This window comes from Periophthalmus magnuspinnatus, chromosome 16, assembly GCF_009829125.3.
Source record: "Periophthalmus magnuspinnatus isolate fPerMag1 chromosome 16, fPerMag1.2.pri, whole genome shotgun sequence".
Taxonomy (NCBI): domain Eukaryota; kingdom Metazoa; phylum Chordata; class Actinopteri; order Gobiiformes; family Gobiidae; genus Periophthalmus; species Periophthalmus magnuspinnatus.
Genome location: NC_047141.1, coordinates 15,873,883 through 15,895,419, shown reverse-complemented (window position 1 = coordinate 15,895,419; position 21,537 = coordinate 15,873,883). Strand labels below are relative to the sequence as shown.

Below are 21,537 nucleotides of genomic sequence, written 5' to 3'. Positions count from 1 at the left end.
GCCACTATAAGGTTTTACTCTTAAAATCTTTAGTTGTTCTCAGACATTACATGGACCCAGTCTATACTGCAGTAATATCCACTGCTTTGAATGTATTTCCTAATAACATTATTGTAATGATCTCAATTGAGATTTTTATCTATTGTTTAATTGTCGTAACTGTGGTTAGAGTCTCGCACCCTTTTTAAAAAAATATTTAGACAATACCTGCATCTACCTGCAATTCCACTCTCCAGTGGAATTGAATATTTTATACAAGTCACCTATATGGATAAGTACTGCTACATCAGTGACTACATATTTTTTATTTCTGTTTTTCAGCTTCTAAAGGAGAAGACAAAAAGTGAAAAAGCCAAACAAGGAAAGAAAAAAGGAAGACTGAATATAAAGGAGTGCCTTAAAAGTGAGAGAAGTAGAAGGAACGCAATTAAAAGCACTTTGTTAAAGGGGAAAGAAGACATGAGACCAATAAAGAAACCAAGAGGCCGGGGAAGGAAAAGGGGGGGCCCGCATTCTCCCCCAGAGAAGGACGCCAAAAGATTCAGGAGGGAAACACTTGTCAAGACGACAGAGCACACAACCAAAACATTGAGTAGTCCTTCCCCACGCAAACACACTCCGCCCATCGCCTACAGCACTAACAAGGAGCCAATGATAAGCAGCAGTGCACCCTTGGTAGGGCCTGTTGCACTGAGGCAACCTGTGGAGTCAGTCGAGAAGGACACAAAGCAACCACAAGAAAAGACAGAGAAGAAAATGATAGGCACAAATGGAACTAGCACTACGTCTGCAGAAAGCGGAGCATCTTCTACCTCTCCTTCAGCACCCGTCTCCACAGCCATGCCCCCGGCAGCCACAAATCACAGCCACGTCACCACCTCGGTCTCAAGTAGGAAAACAGCCACTTTCAAAGCCCGCATCCCCAAGAAGAAATATACATATGAGCACTTTGTGAATAACGCCCTGACTGCCATTAATGCCCCCAGCCCTGATTCTTCTCAAAACAACTACAATATCAACAACAAAGCCAGTGACAGTATCCACAAGATTAATAATATCAAACATAGCAACATTAATAGTGATAGTAATGATAAAAGCGCCATCAGCAACATGGTCAATAGTAGCAGGAATAATTTTCTCAATAACATTTGCAGTAAAAATAGTACTTGCTCAGGTAATATTCCCCCACAGCTAACTGTGGGTAGTAATGCAACACAAGTGAATCACTTTATCCCTATGGACAGCAGGGCTCTCAGGACAGAGGGCTCCCAAAAGGAGCCCATCGAGAATGAGTCTGAAGGAACGCCAAACTCAGTGCACTCCTCGTCCACTGATACGGCCAGCGAGCACTCAGCCGAGCTGGACACGGTGGAGGCCACAGGACCAAATCATTCAAGTCATTCTAACTTTCCCACCCCCCTTTGCCACTCATCACCCAAGGGGGTCAGCCATTCAGATGGACTTGCTCAAGCGCTGGCCAAAGGCATGAAAAACCAGAGGGTTCTTGCCTGTCAGATAAAGAAGAGTGTGGAGAGTGGGGTGAATGGGAAGGACTTGGGTGCACTGTCCCGTGTGTTTAAGCCTGGTGTAGTGCGCTGTGTGAGTGGAGGGACAGTTGAAGTCCAGCTCCAAGGAGAAGAGAGACTTGTTCAATACCCTTTCCATGGTGATACTGTGATTACATCATCGCCTGAGGCCAAGAACACTGTGGAGTTAATTTTGGATGCCCCCCCACCTGGCATGGCACCTGTGGCTGTGGGAACACAAGTGTGTGTGCCATTTGGTGGAGAAGAGGGAGGGCCTCTGTTTTACAGAGAAGGAATTGTGACACAGGTGGACCCCCACCCTGGGGTGTCATTTCCCTACCGGGTGCTCCTCGATGAACAGATTCTGGATAAGCAGAAAACTGGCAAGGAGAACGAAAGACTGGCCGTTTGGGTGTCTCGACAGAGCCTGAGACTGCTCACCCCTCCCTGGGAAGTTCCAAATTTGGACGGTGGTAGGGCAAAGGAGAGGGAGCGAGAAAGAGAAAGGGAGGAGAGGGAGCGGAGGGAGGAGATGGAAGTGGAGAGGGAGGTGTGTCAGTTGAGTAAGGGAATGGGGGTGCTTGGAGGAGGGGGCAGGCTAGGTCATAGTTTCTCGCACCAGGGGACCACTGCGGGACGTCCTTATGTTAATGTAAATCCACCGTCCCACTCTACTATTGGGGCACCCAGCATAGGGGCCAGCCCTGACATAAGAGTGCAGGCAGAGAGACAAAAACAGGCAAACATTCCTGAAGATGTGGAACTTTCCCAGTTAAATATGGGCCTGACTGTTACACCCAGAACAGCGGTCGGCACCCCTCATAACACAAATCTCCTGTCTAAAAACAGTGGCTACCCCTCCTCCTCCCCTCACCTCACTGTGGTGCGAGGTCTGGGCCCTCCGCACCTGTCCACCCTCACTGGTCCTCAACCACCCCCTTCTCCAGCCTTATTAACCTCTGATATGAACAATCCCACTTCTAACCTACCTCCATCCAAAACCACTCCATCCCAAACCCCCACTCCCACTTCCTCTACCTCTTCTCGTTCCAGGACACCCCTGTCATTAGCACAACAGAAATATAAAAAGGGTGACGTAGTGTGTACCCCCAATGGTATCCGCAAGAAGTTTAATGGAAAGCAGTGGCGGAGGCTGTGCTCTAGGGAGGGCTGCATGAAGGAGTCCCAGCGCAGAGGCTACTGCTCCAGACACCTGTCAATGAGGACCAAAGAGATGGAGGCGGCTGGAGGAGAGAGGGGCGGGGGCAGCAGCTCAGGTACACTCACCCCATCTGACCTGCGAGGCCGAGCCAGCAGTGAGCTGGACTGGGACGACACGTCGAGAGAGGGCAGTGAGACCAGCAGCAGAGGAGACTCCAGACCCCGTCTAGTGCTGCCCTCACTCGTCCCACACGACCTGTCCTCACGCTTTGACTTTGATGAGTGTGAGGCAGCCACCATGCTCGTGTCTTTGGGGAGTTCCCGTTCAGGGACACCATCTTTTTCTCCAATCTCTAACCAGTCTCCCTTCTCCCCGGCCCCCTCTCCCTCCCCTTCCCCACTTTTTGGTTTTAGGCCAGCCAACTTCTCCCCCATTACAGCCTCCCCAGTGCTGTCACATCGTAGGCACAGGCAGCCCAGTGGGGCAGGGGTAACAGGGGGGGCCGGGGGCTCTAAAACTGCCCACAGTGGAGGAGAAAAAGAGAGGCACACCTCTGGTCACATCCAGCCATCCTTTCAAAACAACCTGACTTTTACTGTCCCCATGAGCCCCAGCAAACGGAAGGCGGACACTCCTGCCCCAGCTTCCCTCACGTCGCACCACCATGACTACACCCCCAAGACGGAACAGGAGCAGGGCGAGCTCAGTGGTTCCTTCAGGGTTCTATCACCAGCTGCACATTCCCGTACTCACACCCCCACATTCTCCCGGCCTCGGGGAGTCACTACGCCCTCCTCGAGTAGACCTCCGTCTGCTGCTGCTGTCTCCCCTCCTCCTCTGCTAGTCTCTCCCACTCCTCCCTCTCCGCTGCCACCTGATGGAGGTTCTCGCCGCATGGTGCCAGTTACCCAGCAGGCTTTGCGTGACTCCCCTGTTATTGTCAGAAATCCTGAAGTCCCTCTGGCCAAATTCACCGAGTGCCCTGTTGGACGAGGAGGGTCTGAGGCGGGCGCTGACTCTACCACAGACACTACTGTGACTCTCACCCCTCAGCCCATCTCTGGCCTCCAGGTGCCTGTCCCCATAAATGCCGCCTCAGGCAGCATTCCCAATGGCACAGTAATTCTGCGAAGCCCAGCCCAGACTTTGGTGCTCGTGTCCCCTTCACCTTCTGCTCTACCCACCACTGACACCCCTGCTGCCCCCCTGCAGGCCCTGTCAGTGACCGTCAGCACAACAGTGGCTCCCACTGCGAACAGCACAGACAGCTGTGAGGATGGAGGGGAGAACAGGGAGAGTGGTTTTGGAGGGGAGCTCCAGCAGCCTGTTCCCTGCCACCCATCTCCCACCGCACTCCTGCCCCTCATCCTGCCAGCAGAAAGCCTTCACCCTGCCCCTCGAAAGGACATCATTATGGGACGCCCTGGCACAGGTGAGTGGCTTTACACACGCTCAAGAACAGCAATACTTTACACAGAATACTTTTAGCAAACACTATCATGAATATATTACCTCAATTAGCTTGATAAGTTGTAAGTTTAAAATGATGTTAGTTTCTATCAGCAGTTTGTGATGAATAACGTCACTTCCTGTGTTTTGCATACTCTGCAGCTCATTGTTACATTTGGGAGTGTGACACAAGTTTTCTTACCCCATAATTTCATATAGGTTTTGTAAATATCCCTTTGTAATCACATTTTATAAAGTTCGTCAAACTTTATAAAATATATAAATAGTAAATCCGTTGTCAGTAGTCAACTGCTTTGAATGTTAAACTTTATTTTTATTTTGCTAACAGCTAGTTCCAAAAACAAATCTTATTTTAGTATGTGAACAGACCCATAAAAAGAAATTGTTATGCATTAGGCTACAAAACCCCCCAAAACTATTCAATGCTTTTGAATTTCTTTTTGGGAGATAAACACACACACTGGCATTAATCCCAGCTAAATAGCAAATATGTTTATATATATATATATATTATATATTATATATATATATATATATATATATATATATATATATATATATAAATACATACACATATGTATATATGTGTGTGTGTGTGTGTGTATTATAATTAACAAAAATAGCTGCAGTGCTTGCATGGTAATGCATTAGTTAATGTTTAACAGTCATATCATTCATTTAGATGTGTGTGAAATGCGTATAGGTAGTATCCTCCGAAATAAGTCACGACAGATGCGTTGATGCCTGTCCCAGACTCCTCTCCCAATTCATTCACATTTTGCCCTATTCAGCCTATCAGAAAATAACATATACATCTATTAAATAGACATGTTTTGTGCAACTCACCTATTTTAAGTTATAGATAAGGATAAACAGGACGTTATAGTAGCTATACAAATACATTTTTAAGAAACCAACAATTAATTAACTCTTACTGATAATCTAATGTTTTTTCAGTTATTTGTATATACACACACACACACACACACACACACTGTACACTGTGCAGACGATATTTGAAATCATTTAGAATTCTGCACAGTAGCTGTCACACCATAGGACATACAAACAGGCACATGTATAAATGGAGGAATTTCTTTTTCTATAAGATGGTGGAGTTTATGTCACACCACAAAACCAAAGATGACAGGGCTGAAATATGTAAAAGAAAAAAGGAACCAATGCTTGCAAAAAAGTACAATTGTTTAAAAATAATATACTTCATTGCTACCACCAAGTGCTTAATTTGTAGAAACACGTTAAGGACTTTTCAAGGTATGGTCCTGCACCACCGAGGAGAAAAAAACTGTAGTGAATATGTACGCAGCTTGCAAAATAGGCTGTAATGTAATTAAAACTAAATAAGTAGATTTAGAGCATAGTTAGTAGTGGTGTGTATTTGGTAATTCAATTATATAACTGTATAATCTAAAACAATAAATATAAAAAAAAATCATTGGAAACATTAAAAAAGGAAAAAAGTTGTCCCTTTATATTGAGGATAAGCTAGTGCAGAACTTGAAACAAATATTTGCAATTGAATACAAAATTTGTGTTGTCATATCAAGTGCTATGTAAATTATAGAAGTTAACGTGTGTATGTGGGAGAGTGAGAAATTGTACGCACACTTCTCACACCATTCTTTTTTGTATATGTGTTGGCTTCATTGATACTGAGTTCTAAGTTTAACAAATAGAAACTTTTTGGGATGAGTGGGAGCCAGTGCAGGGCCATGCGTTTGAAAATTGTTTTAAAGTAGCCTCCTCCTCCTCCATTAACTGTGCACAGATATAGCCACGGGCCGAGTTTTGTAGGTTTCACTGTTTCATGTGGGCGTGTGAAGCTGTTTGTTTTTCTGTGTGGGAAAGAGGACGTACTATGCATCTTGTGTACCATTGAGACTGTATTATTCACCATCAGCTGCCCGAGCCCACCTCTCTGCTGTGCTACATATGGACACATAGGAAGAGTTGGCGGAGTTCACGGCGGCCAGACCATACGCTCCTGTGTGTGTGTATGAGAGTGTATAGTCAGTATATAGCCAGCATATAGTTCGCGTATAGCTGTGGTGTGACAGAAAGTGGACAGGGAAGGCAGCGCTGTCATTTTGAGTGTACGGTCCCTCCTCACGCTTCCTTTCTGCAGCGGAGAGGACGCTGAGTGAATGAATAGCATGGCTTTATGTGTGAGAGAGTGTGCATTTAGCTGAAAATGTGCTTGGGCTTATGTGGGTGTTCTCTGCGGCGGGAGATGGGGCGTGTGAGATTTGGAAATACTCAGGGGAGAGAGTGAAATAGGAGGAGGAAACTCCAAGTGTGCATCCAAAGTTATGTGTAACATGTTTGTGATTTACAGATTGAGGAGGTGTACAGGTAGAATGTGCAACACTTGTCCTCCATTGCTCTTTTTAATCTGAAAAATTACTTAACAACATGGGAAATTTTGTCTGATGTCAGAGCGAACTTTTATAATGCCAATAGCAACAGTTCCTGGTGAAAAACTGAGGCGTGCTTTTGTTTGGACTGTGTGTGTCCTTAAATAAATGTAGATTAAAATGGGATCTAAATGTTCCATAGAGCAGCACCAAAATGATGTGGCTTTTACAGTCAGTCGGTGTTTTATTAGATCAACTATCATAGAGTGTATAAGAGATGCACAAGTTGAGAAAGTTAGTATAAGTGTGGAGATACGGGACATAAAAGTTATGGGGCAAGGTGAAGGATGAAAGGGCCTGTGGTGTCACGTGTGCAGTGTGTGTGCTGGAAACAGAGTAACTAAGCGTCAATCTTTGAGGACCGGATATGATGTGTGAGCGCCAAACGTCTGTTGCTATGGCAACAAAGCAAACATCACAGAGAGGTTGCCTGTATATAACACAGAATATTCACAAATAGAAGTAGCCTAACAGCTTTCCTCTTGTGTGTGTTTGTGCATGTGTGTTACACAGAGGAACTCCTACATGGGATTACCCCACGCTCTCAGAAACTGGAGCAGTCATGTATGGTGATTAGTTTTACATTATTTACACAGTACCTGAAGTTTGGAAATGAAACATTAAATATACAAACGATACTAACAGCTTAATCTTCTTACCGTATATTAAAAAAAACAAACAAATAAAACTTTTGCATCCTTAAATGTTAAAGCTGTTGTGTTTTAATCCAGGGGTTTAAATTACATTTTTGTTACAGATTCCAACAATTTTAAGTTCCTTGGTTAATAAAGATTAGATACGTGGTTTCACCGTTCATACTATACTCCAAAAAAGTAATGATACGCACACTTTTCCACTGGGATGAGTATTTTTCTACTTCTTTGCTCTCTCTCATCCCTCTCCCATATTGCATTGTTTTAGCAAAAATAATGACACGTTAGGATTAACCCTTCGCGTCATCGCAATGCAGTGGTATGGCTCTCCAACTCTCTGCTCGGTTCTCTTGATCCTGGTCTACCCGGATACGGATACCCGGGAATAACATCCTCGCTCCCTCCCGCCCCTGCTTTACGTAACTCTTAAAGCTCTGCATATCCTTCCTGACCATGGCAACAACCACATCTGGATCACACAGCTCTATAGACTGGCATCAAACATGTGTAGTGGTGTACTTTTTACCACAGAAGTCATGGGCAAATATACTTCTGTGTTTCTGCACTGATATGCACTTTTAAGCTCTTGCAGCATTTGATATGTTACTTTTTGAACTGATTACAAATTTTCATTATATGCATGTGAGCATATTATTTTATATGTTTGTAAACAGCATATTTGTTTCATCCATTGGGTGTTTGCATCAACCCTTTTGGACACATTTATGAAATAATTACCGTTATGTTAAACTTGATTAAATGTCAAACTTTTTGTGTATGATTTTGAGTGCAGTATATAGAAAGCAATATTTACCAGTTTCTAGTACTTTTGCTCTGGATTTTAGTAAGGTTTTGTGGACATTCTTTTTGCAGGCTAGTGGTGCCCTCAGATGGCCACATGTACATACTACAAGTTTCCTCACAGTGGTGTAGCCTACCTGTGATAGGTCTAAGTTTTCCACTTTATTGTAGACTGTTTTTCCAAAACCTCCATGCATCTGACATTAAGGAGTATATGCAAACACTGCTGAACCTCTGAGTGCTGATAATTTGAATATCTTGAAAAATAAAAAAATCTATATATATTTATATATATTGATTTAAAAGTCAAAGAACTTCACATCAGTGCTACATGTTTTTATTGTCTGTAATGAATGACTGCATCTAGAATTTAATCCAATCTAAACAATAATGTGGTCAGTGCTGAAGTTGTGACCATGGGTGACACAGGGACCTTAGCCCAACATAGCTGTTGCTATGGTAACTGCAAAGGACTGGTAGATCGAGTTATAATTGGATGGAGCAAATGCTGGGCTGTGGGAGCGAGAGACACAGAGCACTGGGGTGGAAGATGAATTAAAGGATGAGTAGAGAGAGTGAGCCGAGGTGCATACATGGTTTGGAGAAGAAGTGATGAGACAAGAAAAGTTTTATTTGTAAAGTGTGATTGATATATTAGGGAGGTAGAGGTATGTCTGTGTTCACAAAGCGGGGACAGCCAATGGATGCGCCTGAATACCTACACAGATATTGCATTGCCAGCATGAAATCTGAGTTGAACTGGGAATTTCTCTTAAACTCATTCTTCACACCTCTCTATCATGTATAGATGTGACTAAGAACGTTAAGCCTACCATTATTTGCCCTTTACCTTACATTATCATTCCTTCACTGCACAACCTGCTACCCACGTTACACATCTCTCAGCTTTGGTTAACACATGGTCTTATCAAAGATGTAAACAAATACTGTTAACAACGACCATGTGCAGCTAGAAATGTAATTATGACATCTTTACTTGTCTCACTCTCACCAAATAGCTTATGACGGTTACTCATATATCACTTTCATCATTTACTGTGTTACGAGAGTTTGAGTTCATGACAAACAATTTTAAGTTGAACGCTGTATCTTCACATCACTGCCCTAAACCCTTTCTACTTAAGTTCTGTTTGCACAAGTTGTTTTCTCTAAAATCACCCACCCCCTCTCTCCTGCTGACAACTGTGTCTATTTTTATACACTGGTCCTGCTCTGAGCCCATAATGTTACCACCCATTTTCTACTTTTTCCACATCATAATATACTCTCTGCTATTCTCATTATTTCTTCCCACACTGCTCTCTGATATGATGTAGCCTACCAGACTCCTGGGTGAGGAGTATTTGGTCTTGACTAGACAAAACTATATTTGGGTACTTGACGTGAGGCACACTTTCTGCATTATGCTTCAAATAATTTTCTACATAATGTTTTTCTTATTACAAAATTTACCTCAACTGTGCACAAAAATGTATTCTATGAATTGCACATTGTTTTAGAATAAAGCCATGTTTCATTTCTTTGTATTTTAACAAAAAAGAAAAAAAAGGTGTTGACATAAAGGGAGGCATGTATGCATTATTTAATGAAATTATACCTTTATCTCTACTCTAAATCTAAAAAAACTTGTAAGCATTTTAACACTGTAATCCAAAAGGTGTCCTGCGATGTGACATGAAAAATCATATATTTAAGAAGACAGTTACACAAAAACTAGAAGGAGGAGATTTATCCACCAGGAAGAGCTCAGGGGTTAAGGGTTTAGCTACAGGTTAAAAGACATATTTACCATATTCTTACTTTGTAAAATCCAACTTTTCTGAAAACCTTTGAACGTGCGCCAGCTTGACGTCCTGCGGTGTGACTGCTGAATTCCCTAAAAAATACATTCTAATGGTTAAAAATATGTTATTTAAGATAGGACACTTACATAATTATTAAACTAGCTCTATAGACATATTAAGTCATTTAGCAGAATTTTGTACCATGATTTGTAGAATGTCCAGAAGGGTGATAGGAAAAGTCACAACACAGGGCATGTTAAAATGTCTAAAATTAAAAGAGTCACACACTCAAATGAAATTCTTGTGAAAAGGCTTCCTTACATCTATTGTAGAACTGATTTGCTTTTCAAAATAATTTTTGTACTTTGCTTCATAAGCATGTCACACGCAGAAAGCCAAAAAGTAGCAATTTTTCTGTGGAGAAATCAGAAACGTTAACTCATCACAGGCAATCATTTGATATGGCTCTTCATGAAAGACCTGCACAGTTGCACAAGTATATGCTAAATATCTTGTATATTAATATATGATTAAATGTGTTGGGCCCTTGACTTCTGACTTTTTAAAGAAAATAAAAACGCATGCACTAAATAGCATGTAGAAATCACAGCTCACCAGCGCCTCCTTGTTAGAGCTGTGAATTTGTGAAGGGGCAGAGAACCTCACACATTTATGTTAAACTATTGGCTGGCCTAAATCCGAGGATTAGGTTTTGATTAGTTCTTTACAGCGTCAATCACAGTTTACTACGACCCTGGACCAATGATGTAAGAGGAGGGTGGGGTTTCATTGACTAATAAAATTTCAGTGTTCATAAGTCATAACCATAATATACTGTGACGTTTCAATTATAAAAGATTCCGGTATTATAACATAGTTATAAATAGACCCTTTATGCATTATAATGCCGTATATATGCAATGTTACATTCAATCGTCTGGCAGTATTTGCATATGACTGGCATTCCTGCGCATACTTCGGCCAATCAGGATGCGATATTTTTCTGTGACAGGTGGCTGATCTGACCAATAGATGGACAGGCTTTGCAGAGGAGGGCGGGCCAAGGCTGGGCGAGGTTGACAGGACGAGAAGGGGAGGGGATGAGTGCGAGGGGGGGGGCGAGCGAGCAGCCTAGTTTACAACAAGAGGAAGAGGGAGGGAAATAGAAAGAAAGGGCCGAGGATTTCAAGAGCCTGAGACAAAATAATGGAGTAAAGTGGGATTTTATGTTGCGAAGAAACAATACAAGGACCTATATGGACCAAAGAGGCCCTTATATTATCAAGTACTATCCTAAGCGGACGATGCGCACGCCAGTGCCTTTCACACGGAGCGGCTAGCGCTAACCTGCTGCAGACACGGAGCTCAACATCGGCGTTCATTTATGAATCTCGGGTTTTTAAAGCTCTTTGTATGGTTATGACTTTGTTCTCTGGTCTGGCGTTTCTCAGAGAGGAGGGAAAATAAGCCGTTCCTCATTTGTCTTCGGTATTCTCAAAGAGTCAGAGGTCTCACCGTGGTCGCTTTTTGCTGTTGTTTCATCAGTCTAGCTAACGTCAGGTACAGGGGCACATTCATTGGATGTGCTACTGTACAACACATCGCTTACTTGATCACGAAGGGTTCTTTCTGATGATTTACTTTATAATCATCTGAATCTATGTTTTAGGGACTGGGTGATGGATGAATGCACCACATTCACCACGGACGACATCTTCTTGTGTAGTAAACACTAAGTTGCGTCTCTGTTCATGTGTAGGTACAGTGAGTTGGTGTTGACCAGATTACCAGGTTGAGGCAGATACCTAGATCATTTTTGAGAGCATGGTGTAAAAAGTTGGCAGGCTTAACAGATTGATCTGAAGGGCCAAAAGTGTGAATATACGCCTTTGTAGTTCAGATATGAGATGAGAACAATTGCGTTTCTTTCGCTTGTGTCTGAGGTGGGTGCACGACCAGGGGCGTTCCCGAGAGGCTGGCCCCATCTGGAGCGATGAACTTGAGGCTGCGTTTGATCCAAGATACTGTTAAACATCTCTCCCCTGATGTCATCTGTGAATTATCCTTTTAAACTGTACAGTATACGAATATTTAGCAAGGCCCACATCGAATCTAGTTTAGATTATCCCTCCTTTTGCAGCGCATGTCCTGCTCAGCCCGTGTAGTGGTCCATATCCAACGGTTGAGCTCACAGAACCGCCGCAGAACAACGTTTTCCATGACCCGAGAAGACTGCGCAGTTCCCAGGCAGATGCTTTAATCGAGGCCGCGGATGGGCTGGAGGCCTTGTTAACCCCTTTGTGTCCGAGCGGCTGTAGTAATGTAAACAAACAGGGAGAGGGCACCGGGGGTAATCAGACCAAAGGGAGGTGGATCGCTCTCTTCGATTACATTCACCATTCTGCTAATTACCTAAGCACTGTTGCATTTCCCTTTTGCATTGATAGGTCGAAATTTATTATAAATGTTTACAGTACATTTTGTTCACTGGAAAGGTGCGTATTAGATTGCGGCAGTCTTGGTGGCGGAGACATTTGGACCATCTGACTATTTTTGCTTGTATTGAAAGTGGACATAATGCCACGTTGTGCAGATTAGGACATGAAGCAGTTACAATTGCGATGACTCAAGCTTGTGAGGATGATACGGATTTGGACACCACTGAAATATTACGGTTTGGATTGTCTACGGCTCACTACCTGATTGTAACAGCAAAAGGTTAAAGGACACATTCTTTCTGCTTCTGAGGGTCATATCAAGGATCCATCAGCGATGTACTCATCAGAGAATCCTCAGTATCTGCGCCAAGGATTAAGCATGTTTGGTTAGTTTTTTTGTCAGCTCGCATAACATAAAATTGAAAATTAAATCATACTGAATCAGTATACTGTATTGATTCCAAGTCTAACATTTATATGTACCAGCTGTCCTGCTATGATTTGATGTTTTCAAAACTTTTCAGGTTGCTTTGTTACTTCATAAACATGATTTTTACATGATAAACAAATACAAACCATTGTTATGTATTTGTTCCACTGCTGTTAAAATTATTTCGATGCTTAGCGATTGTACTCATTTTACACATGCATTTCATTTGATCTTCTTATTGACAGATTTGCTCATATTATTCTGTTCATAACTAGTATTTAACAATTCTGTTATTGTAAGTACCTATGGGTACACATTCTTTGCAACTTTTAGATCTCGTTAACCATCATTTCGTCTATTTTTCTTCTGCAGTATGGACCAACGTAGAACCACGGTCTGTTCCAGTCTTCCCCTGGCATTCTTTAGTTCCTTTCCTGGCACCTACCCAATCAGACTCATCCTCTCAGCCAGGAGAGGGCCATCACGCAGTCAACCACCCCCAAGCTGTCACTCTAAAAACAGGAGCAGGTAAAATACTGTGTTTCACTTTTAATACAAAATTAATTATTATTCATAAACTAACTTTTTTTTTGTCTTATAAGAAGTACATGGGGTGGCAGCTCAGCCACAGGAGCCTGTAGAGGCCCCTCCCACCATAGAAAGAGTTCCTCCATCCCGGCCTCCCCCCTCTGCAGAGGAGCCACCTCCAGAGAAAGACAAGGGAGATGCAGAGAGGGAGAGGCCAGACAGTGAAACAGAGAGTGATGTTGATGATCCGTGAGTTAATATTTTTTTCTCTCTTGGCCTTGCATAAATACAGAATTAATTTTGTTTCTGGATCATATTGAATGTCTTAATGTTAACATATAACATTGTTTTTTGCCAATATTTGATTAGCTTTCTTCCTGGTGTGGTCCCCGAACAACCTCTCTCTACATCACCAGTGAAGAGACGTACACAGTCTCTTAGTGCACTACCAAAAGATGGAGACAAAAATAGTCCTGGAAAGGTGTTTTTACATTTTTTAAATAAATGTAGCTTTTTAAAAATAACTGCAAAAATGATTGATCACATTTTAAATGCATTTTTATTGTTCTACTTTAATTTAGAGAGAAAAGGACCATATACGACGTCCAATGAATGCATTTATGATATTCAGTAAGCGTCACCGAGCTCTAGTTCATCAGCGTCATCCAAACCAAGACAACAGAACAGTCAGCAAAATTCTTGGAGAATGGTGGTATGCGTTAGGACCAAAGGAGAAACAAAAGTACCACGACTTGGCCTTTCAGGTAAGTAAATGCTAAACTAAGATTCTCTTGTTAAAATTGTAATTTTACTATTAACCTTTATCACACTTTTAAGGTAAAAGAAGCACATTTCAAAGCCCATCCTGATTGGAAATGGTGTAACAAAGACAGGAAAAAGTCTAGCTCTGAGGGTCGTGGTGTCCCAGGGAATAAAGACATAAGGGAGAGAAGCATGTCGGAGTCCACAGGTTGGTGTACAGCACATTGTTATACAAAAATCACAACTTATCAGTGATGGAACAGCAGTGATGTTATACCTGATATTATTATAAAATTTTGAATATGTCTTTATACCACTCTTAAACAGAGCCTCATTCTGTGGAGCTAAAAGGAGTGCCCCCTGGTTTAGTGGGTGTTTCTGAGAGGGGTACAGTGGAAGGTCATGGGAGTCAGCTCACCCGACCACGAGCCTTTTCACAAAGTGCCATGCACAGCCTGGAGCGGAGTGGCAGAGGCAATACACAAGCTCTGGCAGAACTGGCACAGGTAAAACCTATTAGGTATGACAGTAAAATGAAGAAGTATGTAACAAAAATAAGAGCCATATAATTGTTCATTTAGATGTGTGGAGAGGGTGTTAATCAGTTTTCAAGACATGCTCCACCTTTGTCACAGTCCCAGCGTGGAGTCAGTGAGGACATGACCAGTGATGAAGAGAGGATGGTCATATGTGAAGAGGAGGGAGATGATGATGTCATTGGTAAAAATATTTAAATATGGTATATAATATTGGTTTATCTTTGCTTTGGTTGGTACACAGTAATATGTATGTATGTAATATATAATTATTAATATTAATTACTGTATGTGATAAGATTTCAAAAACTTTGCTGTAGCTTGTTTTCTTACTCTCGACAGAGGACCCTTATCCGAACAGCTCCATAGATCTCAAATGCAAGGAGCGAGTTACAGACAGTGATAGTGAAAATGGCTCTGGAGATGAAACGGAAAGGAAGGTATGTCATACTGCAAATGTAGTATTTTATTTTCTTCTAGTAGTTTAAATGTACAGTTTTCCCTGTTTCCTCTTCACCAGAGAGTCTTTGCCCCAGTTATCTGCTCATCATCTTCAGCTCATTCCACTCATCATGGCCGCAGTGTCTCCTTATCCTCCTATCCAAGCAGCAGCAAGCGTTTTGAGGAAGCCAGATCTTTCGGGGCAGGGTTTACAGAGCACAGACGAAAGGGTGGAGGTGATGGAGAACACACAAACCTTTCTGCTGAAGGAATAGGTCTCCCAAGTTCTTTCTCTATGCCTGGCCAGTCCGGCATCTCTAATGCGCCGGGTGCAGCACCCCCTTCTTCATCATCTACAATGGGTCCAAGTTCAGGATTAAGCATTGGTGGTTCGAGAGCAGCCTCCACCGTGGTAACCAACGTGATGCGTCCTGTCATCAGCACACCACTCCCTTTAGCCAGTAAGCCCAGAGAAGGAGGGCCCGCACCAAGCTCACATCCACCTGAAAAGAAGTCCATGACCCCACAGCAGCAGCAACAGGTCCTGATCGGGCCAGGATCTGCAAGTGGTGTTACGGCACTTGGCGGTGGGTATTACTCTTCCTCATCACCTAGTCCTATTGGTGCAGGAGTAAGCCCAGGGAGTGTAGTCACTAATTTGGTGTTAGGTACACCCCTGCCCGGACAACCTGCTGTCCAGCTTATCAGCCCCTCTCCTCAACCCCCGCCTTCCCAGCAGCAGCCACACCTTTCTAGTGCCACGTCAGCCCAACTTAGTCAGACCAATGGGCCCCTGCCTATGCCCATACTTCAGCCCCAGTTCCTGCCTGCATCTTCCCTAGCACCCACAGGGGGAAAGGCAATCACGCAAGTTCAATATATCCTGCCCACTTTACCTGCCAACCCCAATCCCAAGAGTCCACCTCAGCAACTTAATCAGCCAACCAGTATCTTCAACCTACCCACAGCTCCATCTGCACACACAGTCCTGACCAATGGAAAGCAGCCCAGTTCAAGTTCACTAGCTGGATATACATCAAGCCCCTCTTTGGGTGTGGTCAGCCCAGGCACCAGAGGTAACTACTTAAAGGACAGTTTTCTATGGTTTATATTATTGTATATACATTTTTATACATTATGTCTTTCAGTGCAAACCCAGTCCCCAGTGCTCCAGAGTAAAATGCTTGTTCCCATGGCCACTGTACGGACTGCACCAGCCCCTGCCCAGCAGTTTCCTATTGTGGCGCCACCTCTTCCTGTTCAGAATGGTGCCCAGGCTGGAAACAAGGTCAGTCGCCTAAAAAAAATACTCATTGTGCTTTACTTTTCTTTTATGATAATACAGACTTTGCATTTTATTAATCCGTAATATTGTCTTATGTTGTTTGTGTATCAGTTAATACAGATAGCCCCGATGCCTTTAGTTCAACCCGGGCTTCCTCAGGGCACAGCAGTCCAACCGTCTAGTGCTTTTCCGGTCACAGTTGGTCCAGCTACCGTGGTAGCTCCAAATACAGGCCCGTCCCAGACTATGCTTCTTCCACCAGGGTCTAACAGGTAGGATGGTTGATTTTAACAGGTTAATGTCATTAATGTTTATTTTTGTACAATTGTTAGGAACCAAACTAGAAGAGTTGCAACTGTAGCTGTACATCTCTATTCTGGACACATTAGTCATGCTGCTGGTGGCCCAAGTTGCCTCTGTTCACCACCCCCACACCAGCACTCAGCTCCTAATGTTCACACAAACACACACGCACATATATAGCACCAATCACAGAGTGCTGTTGCAGTACACTCACTATCCAACTCTCACTGCAGCACTTTTATTTTTGTCTTCCTTTTGATAAGCTATGGGTAATCAACACACATTCACATTGTATTCAGGACACCTACATCATTTTCCTGTATTTTTTTTCATTCAGAATTACCTATGTCCACTCCACACCGGGGGTCCCGTCCACGCTACCTTTGGTCTCCACAACAACAGGCTCACCGCCCTCCCAACAGCCCCTGCCCGGATCTGCATATGTTCCATCACCCATAGCAACACTGGGCTTCACAGCTATCGCACCACCTGGACAGACCCTGGTTCAGCCTTTGATAGCAGGTCTGTTCCTTGAATATGTTAAGGTTTCTCCTCTTTCAGCAGGACTTTAATACAATACAAGCCTTTTCTCTTGTACTTCCTGTGCATAATAGTCTTATTGTGTGCTTTTGTGGTGGAATAACACAATTTCCTGCTGTTATCCAGGTCAGCCTCCAATCCTCACTACAGCTCAGTCTCCACAAACCTCCACTTCAGTCCCTGCTTCAGGCAATGGAGGGCAGGTCGTTACTGCCATCTACCCTTCTTCACCTAGTGTTTCCATGGCAACAGGGGTGGTCTCTGTGACGGCAGCACCCCCTGGTGTGGTCTCCAGCCCTTGCAACACTTCCTCTCACATTTTGCCTAAGCACACACCTACGTCCATCACTGTAACCCCCCCACAAGCAGACAGAGACCGGGGTCCAGATGGACAGAGTGAAAAGCCTCCTGAGAGGCAGGCAGAAGTGCTGACGCCTTTGGACCAACAGCCGCAGTCCTCCAGCGTCAGCAGCACAATAGCACCCTCCAGTGGCTCTAGTATTCCCATCAAGCCTGCTAGTCCCCAACTGCACATTCAAACATCCGGTATGTCTACTTATTCTCATGTCACTAAAATTGTTTTTTCTCCATGAGATCTAACTTTGTCTCTGCTACAGTTGGTACTACAGGAACATCAAAGCTCATCCAGCTTCCACTTAGAGCTCCTCAGAAAGTAAAGGCTACTGTGGCTACCATTCCTGTAGGCAGCTATGAAGGAGGAGGTCGAGGTAAGGAGAGGGAGAAAGATCGTGAGAGGGAACGTGAGAGGGACCGTGAGAGGGAACGTGAGAGGGAACGTGAGAGGGAACGTGAGAGGGAACGTGAGAAGGAACGTGAGAGGGAACGTGAGAGGGAACGTGACAAAGAGGAGAGAGAAGCAGCAGCTAGCAGTCTGTTCTCTTTTGACACTGAGCCCCCAACACAAAGCAGCTCACCATCTCCTCATCCTGCTGAAGAGCCTTCCTCTGATCGACCTCCAGAGGGCCCTAATACAGCCGACAATGAAAACAGAAACAAGGACAGTGCAACCACAAAAGAGGTTGGCTAAACACATGTATTTCTTTGTTTACAATATGAAATGTAAAACATCAAAATTTGACTTTAAATTTGATGCTTACAGGCTGGGTGGAAGGAGTCCATTCCCTCATCTCCTTTGCCTCCACCATCAACTGCTGAGCCCAGCCTACCCCCTCCACAGAGTGATAAAGAGGTTCCTACTCCCAAAAAGATCAAGGCACGTCCACCTCCGTTAAAGAAGACCTTTGACTCTGTGGACAAGTGAGTTAACACCAGAGCATTTATTTAGAGTAAATTTCAACCAATATAACTTGGTGTGTGTTGCTCTGTTAGGGTGCTATCAGAAGTCTATTTTGAAGAGCGTTTTGCTGAGCTCCCTGAGTTTCGGCCTGAAGAGGTCCTCCCTTCACCAACCTTACAAAGTCTGGCCACGTCGCCTCGTGCTATTTTGGGCAGCTACCGGCGCAAACGGAAGAACTCTACAGGTAAATGCATAGATTATATTTTCATTTAGGTATGTTTAATTCTCCAGTTGTATGTAACTTGAACATAGCTGTAGTCGCAAATAGTCAATCTTGTCACAAGGTCTGTCAGTTGGAAAACAAAAGACAGTACATTCTTTAACTGTTCCACAATTTGAAAACTTCATGTTTTTCTTAGTATGTTTTAAGTGACCATTTCTTTCTTAAGATCTGGACTCGGCACCCGATGAACAAGCCTCCCCAAAGAGAAAAAGCCGACGGCGTTCGAGCTGTAGCTCAGAGCCTAACACGCCTAAAAGTGCTGCCAAATGTGAGGGAGACATTTTTACCTTTGACAGGGCAGGTGGGTACTTTCACATGTTCACTGTTAAGAGGGAATGCTTCTGCTTAAATGATAAAATGATGATAAATGATACATTTTGATATACAGAGGGAGAGGACATCTTGGCAGAACTTGAGTTTGAAAAGGTGCCATACTCTTCCCTGAGAAGAACGTTGGACCAGAGAAGAGCACTGGTCATGCAGCTTTTCCAGGAGCAAGGCTTCTTTCCATCTGGTGCGGTTTGATTCACTAATATGTGAGGGGTGATATTAACAGAGATTTAGTAGCCAAGACAGCAGTAATTTATTAACTGAATTTGAATAGAACTTGCCATTATACCATCAATCACAGTCCAAATAACCATTGTCACAAATATTTGAATTCCATATTATCTGCCCAACTGAATAACATGTCATTCTCTTCCAATAGCTCAAGCCACTGCAGCCTTCCAGAGCAGATATTCCGATATATTCCCAACCAAGGTGTGTCTGCAGTTAAAAATAAGGGAGGTCCGGCAGAAGATAATGCAGACGGCCACGCCCTCTGACACTCCAGGTTTAGGTTTGCCTGACTTTGGTGGCCCAAACCCTGGACCTTCTGGCTCTCAGTCGGGAGAGGGGTCTGGGCGAGGTGACCTGCAGGATGAGGAATTGGAGCATGGGGTTGACTCTGGTGTAGAGGAGCCACGTGACTCCCAGGACTCCTCCAGGTGAGGGAGTGACCAACAGCCACTACTGTCTGTGGAATCACTCCACTCTCACCTGCTCATGTTTGATTTCTTTGGTCAGCAGCCTGGATTTCAAAGTGCAAGAGACTTGTATGCAAAAGAAGCAACTTTTAAAGGGACTTCCTTGTACCAAAAAGGACATGAGTGGCAGTGGCTCTAACAATGCCACACTTACCCCGTCATAATGGACCTCTACATCACTTTATTCCAGACTTGAATTAGCACTCTGTGATTACCACCATGGTGAAGTCCTCATCAAAGCCAGTGAACCAAGGTCCATTGTGTACAGCTACAGATTTGCCTCGAAGAAAATGTTTGTGATGCTGGACTTGGAGACCTGCCTTGTCTGTTCAGATACACAAAAAGCATTTTGGAAAATAAATACGTATCTTTTCATGTTTTCTTTTTTTTCTTTTTTTTTTTTATAATGCTAGAGGAGTAATTGCAGTAAACTGCTGCTTATGGGACAACTTGTATTTTAAGTGTTGTACACTCATCTGCTGACTGGGGCTGGGCCCTCAGCAGACAAGACTTATTTCAATTGAGGCTTTTGCTTTGAACTTGGAAGGATCCCTTCCATTTTAGTGTTTGTAGACCACTAGGCTGGTCTGTTTAAAGTGACTGAAGATATAACGGTTTAAATGGACTCCTGGCTGTGCCATCATTCCTGCAAGTTACCATCTGGCCAAGTCTGACCCTAACACATGCCAGAAAGGAGGAACAAGCATTCCTGTGCCTCTTATTCACTAGCCTATGAAAGGAGCGGGTTAGGGTTAATGGCACATCCTGGCTCTTGACAAGGGTTGGTTTGTTGGACTTTAATTCTCTTATGCCAAGCAGTTTTATTAACTTTTTAATTATTTTTTTGTATTGAACATTGCCATTATTGAGTTTGTTGTATTCCTACAACTGTGCCCATCCTGATCTTTACATTGAAACATCTTCCCTAGTTCTGTTTGCATAGTGAGCAGGTGTTGCCTTACTCCTGCTGATTCCTATAGTTAAAGTAACATTCCCCTCTGCACCTGCCTTGTTTTCCCACTGTAGTCTTCCCTTGACTGGCCTCATCTCATCAAGGATTTGGGGCATAGTTGTTATTGATTTCAATGGGGAACAGATGTGAGATGGACCTAGTGCTAATTCAACAGTAATAAGAAGTACATTTTCTACAAAAGCATATATGCATCCCTATTCCTTGAAGTTGCAGCACTTGTACATCTCGTTCCTACACCTCTTTCCTTTCCGCTTCCTCCTTTTGTCACTTTATTGCTCTCTCCACTCCTGGCCTTTCCATTTGGGTGGATTGAAAACAAGGGGTTGCGGAAAAGGGTTAACCAAGAAGAGCTGGTAGGATCTAATACTGGTTGTGTCTTTGTGCAAGACTTGGTAGTGTTGTAAATAATTACTGTAGAGTCAGTAGACTCATAATATTACGGAAAATAAATCTGTCATTGAGCAAGTTAACTTTTAAGACCCAACTATTGAAGAATTAAAAACACATGAAATGGAAAAAATTACTATTCATGTTTTGTGTTATGCTCCTTGTTTTGCTGTTCCAGTAAGCAAGAGTTTATATAAATAATTTAAGTTTGTATCTGTATCTTTCAGTATACAAATAAAAGGTGTTTAATTGAAATAGTTTCATTTTTGTGTCTGATTTTATTAAGGAAATGAACATTCTTACTATGCATTAGCACCTACTCAGACACTTAAACCTTTTCAGATCACTGGATATGTCTCACATCTCCACAAACTCAGAAAAAACATTACTAACATTTTACTTAAAAGCATGATTGGGTGACATGGATGGTCTCCTGGACCTGAAGAATTGAAATGTCCTGCTGCAAGATGACATTGTCCAAAACCTAAAGAAA

The 21,537-nt window shown here is 43.2% G+C and overlaps 1 protein-coding gene across 1 annotated transcript; it reads left to right on the top strand.

Moving 5' to 3' along the window:
• The first annotated feature begins 321 nt into the window (after positions 1-321).
• On the top strand, positions 322-21,299 carry cicb (capicua transcriptional repressor b). The gene is made up of 20 exons (XM_055227599.1): positions 322-4,120; positions 13,093-13,248; positions 13,323-13,497; positions 13,618-13,729; positions 13,830-14,012; positions 14,086-14,218; positions 14,338-14,516; positions 14,592-14,730; positions 14,889-14,986; positions 15,067-16,063; positions 16,136-16,275; positions 16,384-16,544; positions 16,913-17,097; positions 17,242-17,661; positions 17,733-18,154; positions 18,236-18,393; positions 18,466-18,617; positions 18,823-18,957; positions 19,045-19,170; positions 19,366-21,299. Exons 1-20 carry the CDS (start codon positions 460-462, stop codon positions 19,647-19,649), a joined length of 8,016 nt encoding a protein of 2,671 aa, XP_055083574.1. The 5' UTR covers positions 322-459; the 3' UTR covers positions 19,650-21,299.
• Positions 21,300-21,537: the final 238 nt, after the last annotated feature.